Source organism: Bos mutus, chromosome 3 (genome assembly GCF_027580195.1).
Source record: "Bos mutus isolate GX-2022 chromosome 3, NWIPB_WYAK_1.1, whole genome shotgun sequence".
NCBI lineage: Eukaryota > Metazoa > Chordata > Mammalia > Artiodactyla > Bovidae > Bos > Bos mutus.
In genome coordinates this window covers 90,245,671-90,263,105 of record NC_091619.1, presented here as the reverse complement: position 1 = coordinate 90,263,105, position 17,435 = coordinate 90,245,671, and the positions used below count along the sequence as shown (strand labels likewise).

Genomic DNA, 17,435 nt, shown 5'->3' with positions numbered 1-17,435 from the left:
ACCTGATGCGAAGGGCTGACTCGTTAGAAAAGACCTAGATGCTGGCAAAGACTGAAGGCAGGAGGAGAAGGGGACAACAGAGGATGAGATGGTTGGATGGCATCACCGATTCAATGGTCATGAGTTTGAGCAAGCTCCGGGAGATGATGAAGGACAGGAAAGCCTGGCGTGCTGCAGTCCGTGGGGTCGCAAAGAGTCAGACACGACTGAGTGACTGAACAACAACAATGAACATTATCGGCGTGATCACTAGGTCAAAGGGTACAAATCATTTTTAAGGCTCTTGAGCCATATTGCTAAACCGCTCTCCAAAAGAACCTTGCCCATTCATGTCCACCAGCAATGATCATGACTTCCTATCTCCGGGCATCCTAACAAACTTTATTTAGCCACTCAGATAAAATTCAGGATAGCTGTGGAATCTGACAGGTCTAAGGAGAAGTCAGGAAGACCCCTGGAGAAGGAAAAGTCAGGAAGACCCCTGGAGAAGGAAATGACAACCCACCCCAGTATTCTTGCCTGAGAAATCCCTTGGACAGAGGAGACTGGCAGGCTACAGTCCGTGGGGTTGCAAAAGAGTCATAAACCTTAGCAACTAAATAGCAACAACAATAAAAGGAAGGGTATCAACAGGGCACCACTCGAACACTGCAAGCATGGCAGTGGGATGGGGTGCTTGTATAACTGAGCCCAATCTTATTGGCTTTCAGCTATGCAAATAGTTTTGTGGAGAGAAATAAAGTGACTGAAATTAATGAGGTGGCTGATATCTAACAATTACTTGAGTTTCGGTCTCCAGTGTTTTGGCCGCATGAGGCTCTGAAGTGAGACGGTCCTTTGTGTAAGATAAACTAGCACTCCATGACCTTGGGCAAATTACTCCATATCTCTGAGTCTCGGTTTTTTCAACTATAAAATGTAGATAATACTTATCTCACAGAGATTTTGAGGATGATATGAGATAACAATAAATATTTTCATAGCTATCACTTATTGACTGGGCAGGGCACTGACATTTTAAAAAATGGTTATAACTTTGCCTGAGAGAATCAGACCAAGGAAGATATATTTAAGTCTCATATTTAAAAAGCAGTAGTTTACCAGAGGAACAACATGCCAGAAGGAGGAACGGAGACTGTAACTTTAGAGGTACCAAGTCCAAAGAGGTTCAGGGGAGGGAGATAACTCCTCGAGCTGCCCTATGAGAAGGATGGCCAGAAGCGGTGCAGACAGCATCTGACGCCAAGGAGTACAGGATGAGCAAGACTCAGAAGATGGAAAACGTGTCCCGTGTGTGAAGAACAGCAGACGGCCTAGCTCGATTTGAATGTAGAATGTGTGTACCTCGCACACGATGACTGTTCACACATTCTGCTCTGTAGCGGTCATTCTTGTCCATCTCAGCCCCTTGAGGGCAAGACAGGTGTGCTTCTTATTTCTGCCACCAGCACCACCTGCTTCTACGTTTTCTGCTGTGTTTTGCCTCTGCTCCTTTCCTGATATGTCTCCCATCTGCAGGACCCTGACCTCCACTTTTTCACTTAACACCATTCTTCCTCGGAGAAGCTTTCCATGACCCCCACAGCATCTTATGTTCTCTTCCAAACAGCAATTAAGTCCTGTGTGACTTGGTTTCTGCCTCCCCTCAAATCTGACCTTATGACAGCCTCCCCCACCATCTGTGCTCTGGTACATTGGCCTTCTTTTAATTCCTTGGGGAAAAATATGAAACAAACTCCCACTCTTCTCAAGTTCTTTGCACATGCTGTTCTTTAGACTTGAACTTTCATGCCCTGTACTCCCAGATAGGATGATCAAGGAAGGCCTCTGGAATGACATGAGATTTGAGCAGAGCAAGGGAACGAGTCACATGGCTATCTGCGGTAAGAATGTCCTAACCAGGAAGATGGCACAAAAGCCCTAAGTGTACCTGATGTCTAGGAGGGACAGTGATGAGGTGCATGTGGGGAGGCAGAAAGAAAGGGCTAGAGTAGTACAAAATGAAATCGGAGGCCTGGATCATGAGGGCCTCCTAAGCACAGAAAGGGCTCCGCCTTCCACTCCCAGTGAGATGGAGCCACCGAAAGGTTTTGGAGGAATGGCATGATCTGACTTGGTTTTAAAGGACTACTCTGGATGCAAAACACAGACTGCAGAAAGGTAAGGGAAGATACGGGAAGATCTGAAGGAAGGAAAGGGCTATAATCCAGACATGAGGTGATGGTGACCTTGAGCATGGTAGGAGAATGGTAGAGGTGGGAAGCAATGGTCAGGTGCTGGATGTATTTTGAAGACGGTGTTGACAGTATTGGCTGATAAAGTGGATTTTGCTTCAAACATCTTTTCTTTTCCTTAGGTAGGAACAGCATAGGTTGTGATGCCTGGGTTCAAATTCTTCTTTACCACTTACTATAACCTTTAGGCAAATGACCTAATTTTTCTGTACCTTAATTTCCCTGTTGGAAAAATTGGGAGAGTAAAATAACTACTTCATAAAGTTGACATAAGGATGAAAGGATTTATTTGTAAAGCACTTAGAACAGTATCTGCCATTTAGGAAATACTATGGGCTTCCCTGGAGGCTCAGACCTGCGATGTGGAAGATTCAAGTTCAATCCTGTGTCAGGAAGATCCCTTGGAGAAGGGAATAGCAACCCACTCCAGTATTCTTGCCTGGAAAATTCCATAGACAGAGGCGCCTGGAGGGCTATAGTCCATGCGGACACAGTGTCAGACACAACTGAGTGCACACACACACGCACACACGTGCGTGCGTGCAAGTGATTACAAGACAAAATGAGCATTCATCAATCCCTAGCTTATGTCAGGCTCTGGGTTGAGTTATGAACTTTTCTTTCACTACTTTAATAGTTTGGTGGTTTAGTAGCTAAGTCGTGTCCGACCCTTGCAACCCCATGGACTGTAGCCTGCCAGGTTCCTCTGTCCATGGGATATTCCAGGCAAGAGTACTGGAGTGGGTTGCCATTTCCTTCTCCAGGGGATCTTCCCGACTCAGGAATTGAACCAGGGTCTCCTGCATTGCAGGCAGAGTCTTTACCAACTGAGCCACAAGGGAAGCCCTAATAGTTTGTAGATATGTACTTAAAAGATCATTTAACAAAAGAATGTCTCCCTCACTAGAATGAGGGCTTTATAAAGGAAGACACTGACTATTCACTCTTCTACCCTGATAATGAGAACAATGGTCACAATCATGAAAGACTTATTTATTTAATGAATGAATGACCTGATTACGTTTCATCATAATAATCGTTTTATACTTTCATCTACTCAGCAGTGTAAAAAAAAAATCCCCTTTATCTTTTGATCTTCTGTATCTAGTAGAGTTCTAAGCACCTGAACTCTATAAACAATTTCTGTAATCTGCACTAAATTTATGATATTACCAACCTAAAGGGCTATTTGGCAAAAAAGAACAGCTAATATGGACAAATGGAATAACCTGTTGCGACAAACATTCTTTTATGAAGATGTCTGAAATAATCTTCTTATTTATGTATGTGCCAGTATACCAACCAAAATCCATTGGTTTTACTACAGAAATGCTAATCATAAAAGATGGACACTCAAATGATGTACCTTCAAACTGCAAGTCATCTACCGTTGCCATTCAGTCAGTGGGTCGTCTCCCAATTATTAGGAAGATAATTTGCAGAGGTCTAAAAGGAAAAAATAAATACACTTCATAGGATACCATAATAAAATATCTGCCAACAAATATTTTAGGGTTATACATGGTGTTGCTTTCCCTTGTGTCCTTTTTTAGTGGGATTTGACCGGTTTATACAAAGATAACCATTTAGCATCAGATACTATCAAAAATGTTATAAAGAAACTAAGGGGGTGGCGAACAGGGGCCCATTGGTTCCATCCAATCTCACTTACAATGTGGGTGTTAAGGGCCGAGTGCAGCCTGGAGATGGAAGGATGAGAAAGGGGAGGCAGGGATTTGATAGAAATGGCTCTGAGGGCAGTGAAGAGCAAAGGCCATCAGCCTAGCCCATGGTTAAGGGCACAGGCTCTGGGGTTGGACGGACTTGGGTTTGAGTCCCAACTCTGCTGCTTCTGGCTATTTTGACTATGGGCTCCTCAGCACCTATTTCCTCATCTGTAAAATGGGTTTATAATTGTACCAGCTATGGTTTTTCCAGTGGTCATGTATGGAGGAGAGAGCTGGACTGTGAAGAAAGCTGAGCACCGAAGAATTGATGCTTTTGAACTGTGGTGTTGGAGAAGACTCTTGAGAGTCCCTTGGACTGCAAGGAGATCCAACCAGTCCATTCTGAAGGAGATCAGCCCTGGGATTTCTTTGGAAGGAATGATGCTAAGGCTGAAACTCCAGTACTTTGGCCACCTCAGGTGAAGAATTGACTCATTGGAAAAGACTCTGATGCTGGGAGGGATTGGGGGCAGAAAGAGAAGGGGACGACAGAGGATGAGATGGCTGGGTGGCATCACCGACTCGATGGACGTGAGTTTGAGTGAACTCTGGGAGATGGTGATGGACAGGGAGGCCTGGCGTGCTGCGATTCATGGGGTCGCAAAGAGTCGGACACGACTGAGCGACTGAACTGAACTGAATCCACACGATGTTGGGTGCCATTAACTGAGACAAGTGAGTGTGAGGCGCTTAGTGCACAGCGAAGAAATAGTAGGCGCTGGAGTAATGGGAGCCCTGCAGCCTGGGTCCCCCTGAGCCCAGGATGGTTTGGGAAAGAGCTGCCCCAGACGCACGGGTAGTGTTTTTGGAGGAGGAGCTGGGCCGCAGAGACCCAGGTGGATAGATCCCAGGGTCTTTCAGTCCTGGGCCGGCCCCGTACACCCCGCTGCCTCACCTCGTGGGCGCTCGGAGTCCAACCTGTCTGGGTAAGCCTGGGGCCTCAGATTCTCCGCGCAAGTTCTGATCCCACCGAGTTGCCGGAAACCGGAGATCCGGGGGGCAAAACTTCTCCACCTCCTCCGGGCAGAGCTCCGCCCCCTTAAAGAGACAGCAGCTCCCGGAGACATCACTTCCCGAGACCTCAACAAGCAACACCATCCACAGCTCACTCCCTCCGCCACCCATCTAAGGGCGAAGATCGGCTTCTTAAAGAGGCAGGTGGCCCGGGGCGGAGCGATGGGGATGCCGAGAGGGTTTGCTTTGGTCACCTGTTACCCGGGGTCAGGGGTACGGGAAGCAGAGAATTCTCTAGAGTGGGGTTTACTTTATATTTGGTTATATCTCTTTTCTTATTGAAATATGGAACAGCTTAAGGAACGACAACTGTAAAAAGGAAAAAATGCCATCAATCCTCCCACTCTTGGCCATTTTTAAAAGAAAATTATTAATTTACTTATTTTAAAAGTCTAATTAACCATGGAGGGAGATGAAAGTCAATTGCTTTTTGAGTGGTTGAATGCCCATGATCTGCGTCAGGAGGATGTCTGTTCATGGAGCCACCTCCATATGTGTGTAATTTGTTTCTTCACTCCTGCAACGGTCTGTCTTATGGTCTCTGGGCAGTGAGAGGTGGGTAGGGATTGGCATCTGTTACCCCTGTGTCCCCCGCACAGCATCTGGTCAATGCCTTGACTACCACAGGAGCCCAGTAAGCAATGAAGTTGCGCTGAGTGCCCTGGTGAGAAACATTTTGCCCCTGCTGCCAGTGTTTGCTTGGTTAAGACCTACACGTCCCTCAGATGTGGGTACACTTTGTTCCTCCTAGGGAAAGCCCTCCTTCTCCTCCCAAGATTTATTTTGCTCTCATCAGATCAGATCAGATCAGTCGCTCAGTCGTGTCCGACTCTTTGCGACCCCATGAATCACAGCACGCCAGGCCTCCCTGTCCATCACCAACCCCCCGGAGTTCACCCAGACTCACGTCCATCGAGTCAGTGATGCCATCCAGCCATCTCATCCTCTGTCGTCCCCTTCTCCTCCTGCCCCCAATCCCTCCCAGCATCAGAGTCTTTTCCAATGAGTCAATTCTTCACCTGAGGTGGCCAAAGTACTGGAGTTTCAGCCTTAGCATCATTCCTTCCAAAGAAATCCCAGGGCAGATCTCCTTCAGAATGGACTGGTTGGATCTCCTTGCAGTCCAAGGGACTCTCAAGAGTCTTCTCCAACACCACAGTTCAAAAGCATCAATTCTTCGGCGCTCAGCCTTCACAGTCCAACTCTCACATCCATACATGACCACAGGAAAAACCATAGCCTTGACTAGACGGACTTTGTTAGCAAAGTAATGTCTCTGCTTTTGAATATGCTATCTAGGTTGGTCATAACTTTCCTTCCAAGGAGTAAGCGTCTTTGAATTTCATGGCTGCAGTCATAGTGCCCTGTATTTGCCTAAACCGCAGCAGTTGCTATTATTTGCCCATCTTTGCTGGCCTGTGAGTGATTTGCAGGGAAGGATCAGGAATGATTCTGGTCTCTGGGTCCTCAGGGAAGCCCAAAACCAGGGACACGATATTTGCTCACCAAAGGTTAATTGTAGAGTGATCGAGTTCTGACTGTCTTAGCAGCATAAGCCAACATCACTGCCCACACAAGGTGGAAGCTGTGACTTTGGCCTCACTACACTGGGCCTTCACAATCCATTAGAATGACTTACATCTGACTAATGGGCTTCTCAGGTGTCACTCGTTGTAAAGAACGTGCCTGCCAATGCAGGAGACATGAGAGACACAGGTTCGATCCCTGGGTCAGGAAGATTCTGACTAATAAAATAATTATACACACACACACACACAGTGTATTTACTGGACTAACCTTGTGATCAGGCTTTATACATGCAGCTCTTTAATTCTCTGAACAATCCAGCAAGCTCAAGGAGACTATCCTCATTTTCTAAAGAGAAAACTGAGGTCATGTATGTATGTGTAGGTTACTTTGGTTGAATAGGTACCAGGAACGCATTACGACACACAAATTCATATGTGCAAGTGTTTCAAACACCTCTTATGCCCCATGTCCAACCCTCTTGGCTGCACCTGCTGCTAATTTCACCACCACAGGCCTTATTCCAGCTTCAGCAGGTATAACCTAAGTGGGCATCACCTCAAGTCCATATCACAGGCTTGTCACTTCCAGCATCAAGGCTCGTGTCATGGGGTCATGGGACTGTGGGAATGGTTCAGCACTGGGATAGTGCAGCCTGGAAGTGCATAAGTGGGGAGCGGTCTACGCCTCATGGGACAAATCTCAGACCAATGGAATTAGTAACTGAGTACATGTTTCTCTTTTTCCTCTCAGATGGACTCTCCTCAGATATTTCATACAGTTTTCAAACTGGCTTGCAGAATCAAACAACCAAATGCCTTTGGCAGTGGCCAGTTTGATAATGCAATAGCTCTCCTTCCCGCCCTGTTCTACAACTCTCGTCCTTCACTCCTGGTCCTTGGACTCACACTTGCCAACAAAGTACTCCCATGAGATAAGGAACCCACACTGAGGCCTGTCGGTACCAAGAGTGGTCCCAGAAAGCAGCCCTCAGGATAGTTTTGGAACCAGACCGCTCACCAGTCAAATGGCAACAACAACGCCACAGCTATGTTGGAAAGAGGTGATAATACATAGACTATATATTTCTTCTCGTGGAAATAGAAATAAAAGTTGCAGTGATATATTAATTATAATGATATGTAAGTTTTGGCTAAAAATGAAACAAGCATCAAATGTAACTGTACTGGTTTAACTAAAACAGCAATTCTCAACTGGGGACTATTTTGCTCCTAGGGGATATTTGGCTATGTCTGAAGACATTTAAAAAATAATTTTATTAGGTACAGTTGATTTACAGTGTTGTGTTTGTTTCAGGTGTACAGCAAAGTTATTCAGTTATACATATACTCATTCTTTATCAGATTCTTTTCCCATATAGGTTATTACAGAATATTGAGTAGAGTTCCCTGTGCTAAACAGTAGACCCTTGTTTGTTACCTATTTTATATATAGTAGTGTGTGTATAATGGCACCCCACTCCAGTACTCTTGCCTGGAAAATCCCACGGATGGAGGAGCCTGGTGGGCTGCGGTCCATGGGGTCGAGAAGAGTCAGACATGACTGAGTGACTTCACTTTCACTTTTCACTTTCATGCATTGGAGAAGGCAATGGCAACCCACTCCAGTGTTCTTGCCTGGAGAATCCCAGGGACGGGGGAGCCTGGTGGGCTGCCATCTATGGGGTCGCACAGAGTCGGACACGACTGGAGTGACCGCAGCAGCAGCAGCAGCAGTGTGTGTATGTTAATCCCAAGCTCCTAATTTATCCCCCTCACCACATTTCCCCTTTGGTGACCATAAATTTGTTTTCAAAATCTGTGAGTCTGCTTCAGTTTTGTAAATAACTTCATTTATATCATTTTTTTAAGATTCTGTGTGAGTGATGTCATACGATATTTGTCGTTCTCTGCCTGACTTATGAAGATTTTCTTCCCTTTTTTTTAAAGTTATTTTATTATTCTTATTGTTACTTTATTTATTTTTTGGCCACACCTCACAACATGTGAGATCTTAGTTCCCTGAGCAGGGATGGAGCCCGTGCCTCCTGCAGTGGTAGTGCAGAGCCTTAGCCACTGGACTACCAGGGAGGTCCCATGAAGACATTTTCGACTGTCACCACTTGCGGAGTGTTACTGGCCAGTGTGCTTCTAAACATCCTACAGTGCACAGGATAGCCCCTCACAGCAAAGAATTATCAAAATGTCAGTGGTGTCAAGGTTGAAAAAATCTGAGCTCAAAATGTTCGTATTTCCTTAGCTCATTGGTCCAAATTCATATGGTAAGGAAGGTGAGCCCAGCTGATACTATTTAGACCTCTACTGCTCCCTAGGTGGCGCTAGTGGTAAAGAACCTGCCTGCCAATGCAGGAGACTCAAGAGACTAGGGTTTCATGCCTGGGCAGAGAAGATTCCTTGGAGAAGGAAATGGCAAACCACTCCAGTATTCTTGCCTGGGAAATCCCACGGACAGAGGAGACTGGTGGGCTACAGTCCATGGGGTTGCAAAGAGTCAGACACGACTGAGCAATGGACATACACACTGCTCTGAGGGGGGAGCGAACCAGTGAGAGACAGAACCCACCCCACCATCACCTAGATAGAATGGAGGAAGAACGAGGGAAGAAGGGAAACTGAGGAGAAAGCCTTGCTTTGATGGACAGGGTTTGGGGTGGAGGGACAGTCTGAAAAGTATGAGCCTTGTTAGATGCTGCACATGATCCCAACAGAGTCCGTTCAGTTCAGTTGCTCAGTCATGTCCGACTCTTTGCAACCCCATGGACTGCAGCACTCCAGGCTTCCCTGCTGCTGCTGCTGCTAAGTCGCTTCAGTCATGTCCAACTCTGTGCGACCCCATAGACGGCAGCCCACCAGGCTCCCCCGTCCCTGGGATTCTCCAGGCAAGAACACTGGAGTGGGTTGCCATTGCCTTCTCCAATGCATGAAAGTGAAAAGTGAAAGTGAAGTCACTCAGTCATGTCCGACTCTTCGAGACCCCATGGACTGCAGCCTACCAGGCTCCTCCATCCGTGGGATTTTCCAGGCAAGAGTACTGGAGTGGGGTGCCAACTCTGGAAACTTGCTCAAATTCATGTCCATAGATTTGGTGACCCATCCAACCATCTCATCCTCAGTTGACCCCTTCTCCTCCTGACAGAGTCCACTGATTTTCCACAAAGAGGAAAGCTGGCAACCACACAACTAAGCCATGCTCTGAAAGTGCCTCTAACACCCCTGAGTGACATCCATCCCAGGGAAAAAGCTGCTGGCCCTTGCATTATTACTCAGGATGATGCAATGTTACAGAATTGCCACACATTATTTTGGCAAATGCACCGTTTTTGTAGAGTGAGCTGAGTCAGGTCAAATAAAACCAAGACCTGAGAATGGAGCTTTCCAAAGGAGATACCAGACTAGTCACATAATGACAGTTCTCTGGAACTGTGACTTTGTGAAGGGCTCCAAACCTATTCTTCCCCTTCCAGTGGTTACTAAATTCTTAATTTTCACAACAACCATGGTTGCAAAGCTAAATTTTTCAAGGCTGCCTTGGAGCTGGGAAAGGGGAATAAGACTAGAGCAAATTAAAACACCACAAAGCTCACTGTTCTTACCAAGATTCAGCAGTTCTTATTAAATAGACACTTCTCTGGTTATCAAAAAACCTTTCTTTGGTTAATTTACAGAACACTGAAAGAAGTTGAGTTTGACAATTTCTGCCAGTGTTCTCATGCTTTTTGAAGTGGATTTTCAGAGATTCTTACTCTTCTAGTTCAGAAGGGCTTCTAACTCGTTTATATTAAATGCATTTATTTTTTTATATGTAGACACTTCAGTCATCTTTTTTCATTTTAATTACCTCCATGACTCTTTTATATCTTCTTTCTGTTCTTTCACTAGCTACTTTTTCTTGCTAGTTCAAAGTTATACATTCATTTAATTTTATTTTGGTTGTTGCTTTTAACTCATTTTATTTTTTCTTATCAACTTTTTAAGCTTATTATACATATACACACCACCCTATTGAACAAGTAGCTCCTAGTCTGCTGTTTTACATATTCCCCCAGTCTTTAATTCAACAATTGTGTATTTGTTTCCTAAAACTTCCATTTGACTCTTTAAAAAATCATTCTGGATAGCCTATTAATGCTTTTTTTTTTTTTTTTTTTTAATCCAGGAAGGCAAATGATTTAATAACTTGCTAGTGGAAGCTGATCTTTTCTGTCAAGGTATACCAGGGTGCCTGTGCTTAGCTCAGAACAAGTCATGTCTGACTCTTTGAGACCCAGTGGACTGTAGCCCAACAGGCTTCTCTGTCCATGGGGATTATCCAGGCAAAATTACTGGAGTGGGTTGGCATTTCCTTCTTCAGAGGATCTTCCCAACCCAGGGATCGAACCCAGGTCTCCCGCACTGTAGGTGGATTCTTTATCATCTGAGCCACTAGGGAAGCCCATGAATGCTTTAAACCTTTAATACATAGTTGTTGTTATTTAAATAGTTTTTATTGATAATTCTAATGTCTGAAATTCCTGAGGATCTAAATATTGCCGTTTCTGTTGATTCTCACTCATGGTGGTTTGTTTGTGTGTTGATAATTTTTGTGAGCTCATATTAGTTTCATCCTCATCTGTGTAAATTCTCAGCATCTAAATATGTTGTCTTTTCTAAAAAGTTCTACTTGACTCTATTTTAAAATACTTTTTTTGGCTGTGCTTCAGGGTAGGTGGGATTTTAGTTCCCCAACCAGGAATGGAACTATGCCCTCTGCATTGAAAGCATGGAGTCTTAACCACTGGACTGCCAGTGAAGTTCTGGCTCTTTTATCAAAAGTACATGGCCATTTTTGACACCAAGATACAGGGGATACTTCAGAGATGCATTGCTCTTGCATCTTCCAGAAGCAAGAAAATCTTCCAGAGTCACTGCTGATAAGGGATCACTTTGATATCCTTTTAGGAGTCTCCATCTTAATACAGGAATCTCAGAATCAGCTGCCCTATTCTACAGCTGGTTCAGAGCATAGATTCACCAACACAGAGCTTACAATGGCACTTCCCCTCAGGGCTTCTCTAACTTTTGTTAAACTATTTGCCCAGGACTGTTTTACCCAGTTCCCTGTTTTGCTTTTACCCAGTGATATTAATTATGTGCATGTATATACATATGTGTAAATGCTTGGGGATTTTCCTCTAACTCTTATGAAAGTGAAGTGAAGTCACTCAGTCGTGTCCGACTCTTTCAGACCCCATGGACTGCAGCCTATCAGGCTCCTCCGTCCATGGGATTTTCCAGGCAAGAGTGCTGGAGTGGATTGCCATTTCCTTCTCTAGGGGATCTTCCCGACCCAGGAATCGAACCTGGGTCTCCCACATTGCAGGCAGACGCTTTACCGTCTGAGCCACCAGGGAAGCCCCAACTCTTATGAAAGCAGTACATTAAAATAGTTATTTCATGGAATAGCTGATTGTTTAGTGAGCAAAAGTCTGACATGCTGCCAGAAATTAGATTCTCAACTAACTTTTCTATTATTCAAAATTCCAAGTCTGCCCACACAAAATAAGAACAATATGATGAAATCCCACATACCATCACCCATATTTACTTACTGCAATTTTTCCATTGATCCCCTCTTTTCTTCTTTCTTTTTATGATTTTGTGAGGTCACTTTTAAAACTTAAACACATTTGTTTTGAAGAGAAACGCATTGACTCCATGGAATGGAAAACCATGATCTCTTGCCAGTAACAGAATGTAACTATGATAATAAAATGAAAATCAAAGTTATTAAAAATTAAGAAATAAACAATAAGATATAAAATTAATAATGAATTGATTTATACAAATACCTATCTGGAAGTTTTCCAGTGAGGATAAAGGAACAACTTGTGATCAATCAGTAATGAAGATATATCAGACTCATTGCTGTTCATTTAAAACAAGGATTCAGTTCAGTTCAGTTCAGTCGCTCAGTCATGTCCGACTCTTTGTGACCCCATGAATTGCAGCACGCCAGGCCTCCCTATGATTCTATCTTCTGGTGTTGATGTTATAGCACCAAGAATCCCAATTCCTAACACATATCTGCAATTGGAAAGGAAGGACAAAACATACTTAACCACTTTCTAGATTTCAATTATACATATTTATACCTTTAGTATAGTATAATCTGCCTCCAGATGAACTTCTGGTTCTCGTACATCCCTTGTGCTTTCCCTTCTCTGTCTGTGCTGATGCCCTCCCCTCCATCGCCACCATTCCTCATCAGCAGGGTCTGCTCTCAGGCCTCCCCTGTGACACCAGCTCAGATCCCTACAGCTCTCCCGCTCTCCCTCCCTTCTGAACTCCTGGATCCTTGCCTGGACCTCTCCTGGGCACTGATCCTTCCTACGCAGCACTTGGCTGCCCAAGCACAAGTGTTATCCTCCTGCCCAGGCGGGGGCACCTTGGGACACGGCTGTGGAAATCCCAGGGCACGAACACGGCAAACAGAGGAGAGAAGGTCCCTGAGGTTATTGACTAATCTAATGTTTTTCAAAGTGTGTTCTTTGGGAACCAAATCCCATAGATATGCTTTACTAGATAATGTTCCCTGGTCAAAATAGTTTGGGAAACCTGCATACTATACTCTCCTCTGGGCTTCCCTGGTAGCTCATCTGGTAAAGAATCCACCTGCAGTGCGGGAGACCTGGGTTTGATCCTTGAGTTGGGAAGATCCCCTGGAAGATGGCATGGCAATCCACTCCAGTATTCTTGCCTGGAGAAGCCCATGGACAGAGCAGCCTGGCGGGCTACATACCATGGGGTCGCAAAGAGTCGGACAAGACTGAGTAACTAAGCACATACCTACTTTGTAGGTATAAACGATTGTTGGCTGCCAAAGTGTTGGTTGATATAATATACCACTGAAAATAACAGAATTACTAAAGGTTTGAAACTTCTATAGGCCACTGTAACATGGTGTATTGGCGATCCACCCCAAGGTTCAGCGATTTGTAGGAAGTCTCAGAGAACTTATCATATAGCCATCTTCATATAGCTGTGCTATAACAGTGAAAGTATACAAGACAAAATCAGTAAAGGGAAAAGGTACATGAGGTCAAAGTCCAGAGAAAAACAGGGAAAACTTCCCAGGGTCCTCTCCCAGTGGAGTCACACAGGACACACTTAACTCTTCCAGCAACAAGTTGTAACAACACATGTGAAATATCATCTATCAGAGATCAATGCCCAAGGTTTCTAATGGAGGTTGGTCATACCCTGTCTAGCATGTACCTAAATTTCAGATTCCCAGAAGGAAAGCAGGTTTTTCAAAATACCTAAAATGTGGAAGGAAACCGAGTGTCCATTAACAGATGAAGGGATAAGCAAAATGTGTTATATACATCAATGGAATATTGTTCATCCAAAAAAAGAAGGAAATCCCATAACACACTACAACATGGAAGAAACTTGAGGACTATGCTAAGTGAAATAAGACAGTCATAAAGAGAAAAATGCTATAATGGTTACACTTACATGAAGCACTTAGAGACGTCAAAATCATAAAGATGGAAAATGTAATGGTGGTTGCTAGGAGCTAGCAAGAGAGGGGAATTGAGAGATATTGTTTAATGAGTATTGTTTCAGTTTCACAAGATGAAGCGTTATGCCGATGACTGGTAGGATGACAACGTGAAGGTAAATTAATGCCACTGGATTATACACTTAAAATGGTTATAATGGTAAATTTTGTTTTGTGTAATTTATTACAATAAAAAAAGAAAAAAGTAATAGGACCAGTGATTGTAGATGTAGATCATGTAATTCTATTAACTGTTTAAATAAAAACTCTTTCCAAAAAAAAAAAAGTAAAGGAATAGGAAAAAGACATATTACGCTAATATTAATCAAAAGAAAGCTGGAATGGCTATATTAATTTCAGATAGAGCAAACCTCAGAGTATGGAAAATTACCAGGGATAAAGGCATTTCATAACAATAAAAGGGTCAATTTCCAAGAAGGCTTTACGTGTATGTGCCTAACAATAGAACATCAACATACATGAGGCAAAAACTGATATAACTGAAAGGAGAAACAGACAAATCCACTCTCATAGTTGGAGACTATCAGAAATGGATGGATCTAGCAGGCAGAAAACCAGAAGGACGTAGGAGACCTCAATAGCACCATTGGTCAACTGGATGTAATTGACATCTGTAGACCACTTTACCTAACAACAGTGGAATATATATTCTTGTCAACTTACATGGAATATTCACCAAGATAGACAACATGTGGGGCCATATAATATACATTAAAAAATATTTTAAAAAGTCATATATGCTTTGAGACCACAGTGGAATCAAACAGAAAAATACTTGGAAAACTCCAGGATGCTGCTGCTGCTGCTGCCTGTAGGTTAAACAAAACACTTCTAAATAACACAAGGCTAAATAAGAAAACTCAAGAGAAGGGTGGGACAAATTGAGAGAGTAGCATTGAAACATGAACATTACTATATGTAAAACAGATAGCCAGTGGGAATTTGCTGTGTGACGTAGGGACCATCTGGATGGTCTCAACACCATATTAGTATCTCAGGCTATGTACTAGGGTAGATTCTAGCATGGGGAAGGCAAGCAGAGCACAGACTCCAAGGACAGGGGAGAAGGTGAGTAAAAATCTGATTGCCCAAGTCCAGCTTACAGGTTAACCAGTAGTCATGCCCTCTCAGTGATCTTCTGCAATATCCCCTCTCACCACTCTTTCAACATCATACCAAAAGTTCTGGCTAATGCAATAAAAGAACAGGAAATAAGTGTATACATATAGGGAAAAATAAATAGAGCTGTCTTTGTTTGTAGGTTACACAGTTGTTTATGTAGACGATCTGAATGAACTGACCAAAAAACTACTGGAACTAACAAATGATTATGGCAAGTTTGTAAGATACAAGGTTACTACACAAAAATCAATTGCTTTCCTATATACCAGCAATTGCCAACATCCGCTGGATCATCGAAAAAGCAAGAGAGTTCCAGAAAAACATCTACTTCTGCTTTATTGACTATGCCAAAGCCTTTGACTGTGTGGATCACAATAAACTGTGGAAAATTCTGAAAGAGATGGGTATACCAGACCACCTGACCTGCCTCTTGAGAAATTTGTATGCAGGTCAGGAAGCAACAGTTAGAACAGGACATGGAACAACAGACTGGTTCCAAACAGGAAAAGGAGTACGTCAAGGCTGTATATTGTCACCCTGCTTATTTAACTTATACGCAGAGTACATCATGAGAAACGCTGGGCTGGATGAAGCACAAGCTGGAATCAAGATTGCCGGGAGGACTATCAATAACCTCGGATATGCAGATGACACCACCCTTATGGCAGAAAGTGAAGAGAAAGCCTCTTGATAAAAGTCTTTCACTTTTGTGAAAGAGATTGAAAAAGTTGGCTTAAAGCTCAACATTCAGAAAACAAAGATCATGGCATCCGGTCCCATTACTTCATGGCAAATAGATGGGGAAACAGTGAGAACAGTGGCTGACTTTATTTGGTGGGAGGGGAGGGGCTCCAAAATCACTGCAGATGGTGACTGCAGCCATGAAATTAAAAGACACTTGCTCCTTGGAAGAAAAGTTATGACCAACCTAGACAGCATATTTAAAAGCAGAGACATTACTTTGCTGACAAAGGTTCTTATAATCAAAGCTGTGGTTTTTCCAGTAGTCATGTATGGATGTGAGAGTTGGACTATAAAGAAAGCTGAGCACTGAAGAATCGATGCTTTTGAACTGTGGTGTTGAAGACTCTTGAGAGTCCCTTGGACTGCAAGGAGATCCAACCAGTCCATCCTAAAGGAAATCAGTCCTGAATATTCATCAGAAGGACTGATGTTGAAGCTGAAACTCCAGTACTTTGGCCACCTGATGTGAAGAGCTGACTCATTTGAAAAGATTCTGATGCTGGGAAAGATTGAGGGCAGGAGGAGAAGGGGACGACAGAGGGTGAGATAAGGTTGGATGGCCTCACTGACTCAGTGGGCATGAGTTTGAGTAAACTCTGGGAGTTGGTGATGGACAGGGAGGCCTGGCATGCTGCAGTCCATGGGGTCACAAAGAGTCAGACACGACTGAGTGACTGAACTGAACTGATACCAGCAATGAATGAACAATTGAAATCTGAAATTAAAATCATAATACCGTTTACATTAGCACTCCCCAAAATGAAATACATAGGTACAAAAATAATAAAATATGTGGAAGATTTATACAAGGAAACCTATAAAACTCTGATGGAAAGAAATCAAGGAAGAGCTAAATAGAGAGATATTCCATGTTCATGAATAGGAAAATTCAATGTTGTCAAGATGCCGATACTTCCTAATTTAATCTGCAGATTCAACACAATATCAACCGAAATCCCAGCAAGGTATTTTGTGGATATTGACAAACTGATTTCAAAGTTTATACAAAGAGGCAAAAGGCCCAGAATAGCCAGCCCAATATTGAAGGAGAAAAAAGTTGAAGGACTGATACTATCGGACTTCAAGATTTTATAGAGACATAGTAATCGAAAGAATATGATATTGACAAAAGAATAGACAAATAGATCAATAAAAAGAAGAGAAAGTCCAGAAACAGATCCACACAAATATAGTCATCTGATTTTCCAAAGGGCCCTATTATAATTACCTAATCACCTCACAACAACACCACCTCCAAATACCATCATTAGGGATTAGGTTTCATCATATGAACTTTGTGGGGATACAAACGTTCAGTTATTTATTCATAACTGCCAAAATTTGGAAGCAACCAAGATGTCCTTTACTAGGTGAACAGATAAATAAACTGTGGTATATATCCAGATGATGGAATACTATCTAATGCTAAAAAGAAATGCGCTATCAAGTCTCGAAAAGACATGAAGGTTTCTTATGTGCATAT

The 17,435-nt window shown here is 43.2% G+C and overlaps 2 protein-coding genes across 8 annotated transcripts in view; both read right to left on the bottom strand.

The window, feature by feature from the left end:
- The window catches only part of YIPF1 (Yip1 domain family member 1), a 40,099-nt gene extending 35,104 nt beyond the window's left edge, over window positions 1–4,995 (bottom strand). For all 6 annotated transcript variants that reach the window (XM_070368019.1, XM_070368018.1, XM_005903593.3 and 3 more), the window contains exons 1-2: window positions 4,857–4,995; window positions 3,601–3,680 (exon numbers count right to left, since the gene is read on the bottom strand). In XM_070368019.1, coding sequence (XP_070224120.1) covers window positions 3,601–3,631 — 31 coding nt within the window. In that variant the 5' untranslated portion in view covers window positions 3,632–3,680; window positions 4,857–4,995. The remainder of the gene's footprint in view (window positions 1–3,600; window positions 3,681–4,856) is intronic.
- A 7,113-nt stretch (window positions 4,996–12,108) lies between these two features.
- Window positions 12,109–17,435, bottom strand: part of IFT25 (intraflagellar transport 25) — a 75,470-nt gene continuing 70,143 nt past the window's right edge. For both annotated transcript variants that reach the window (XR_011463714.1, XR_011463715.1), the window contains 2 exons: window positions 12,351–12,585; window positions 12,109–12,259 (listed from right to left, as the gene is read on the bottom strand). The gene's annotated coding sequence lies outside the window, so the exon portion shown is untranslated. The remainder of the gene's footprint in view (window positions 12,260–12,350; window positions 12,586–17,435) is intronic.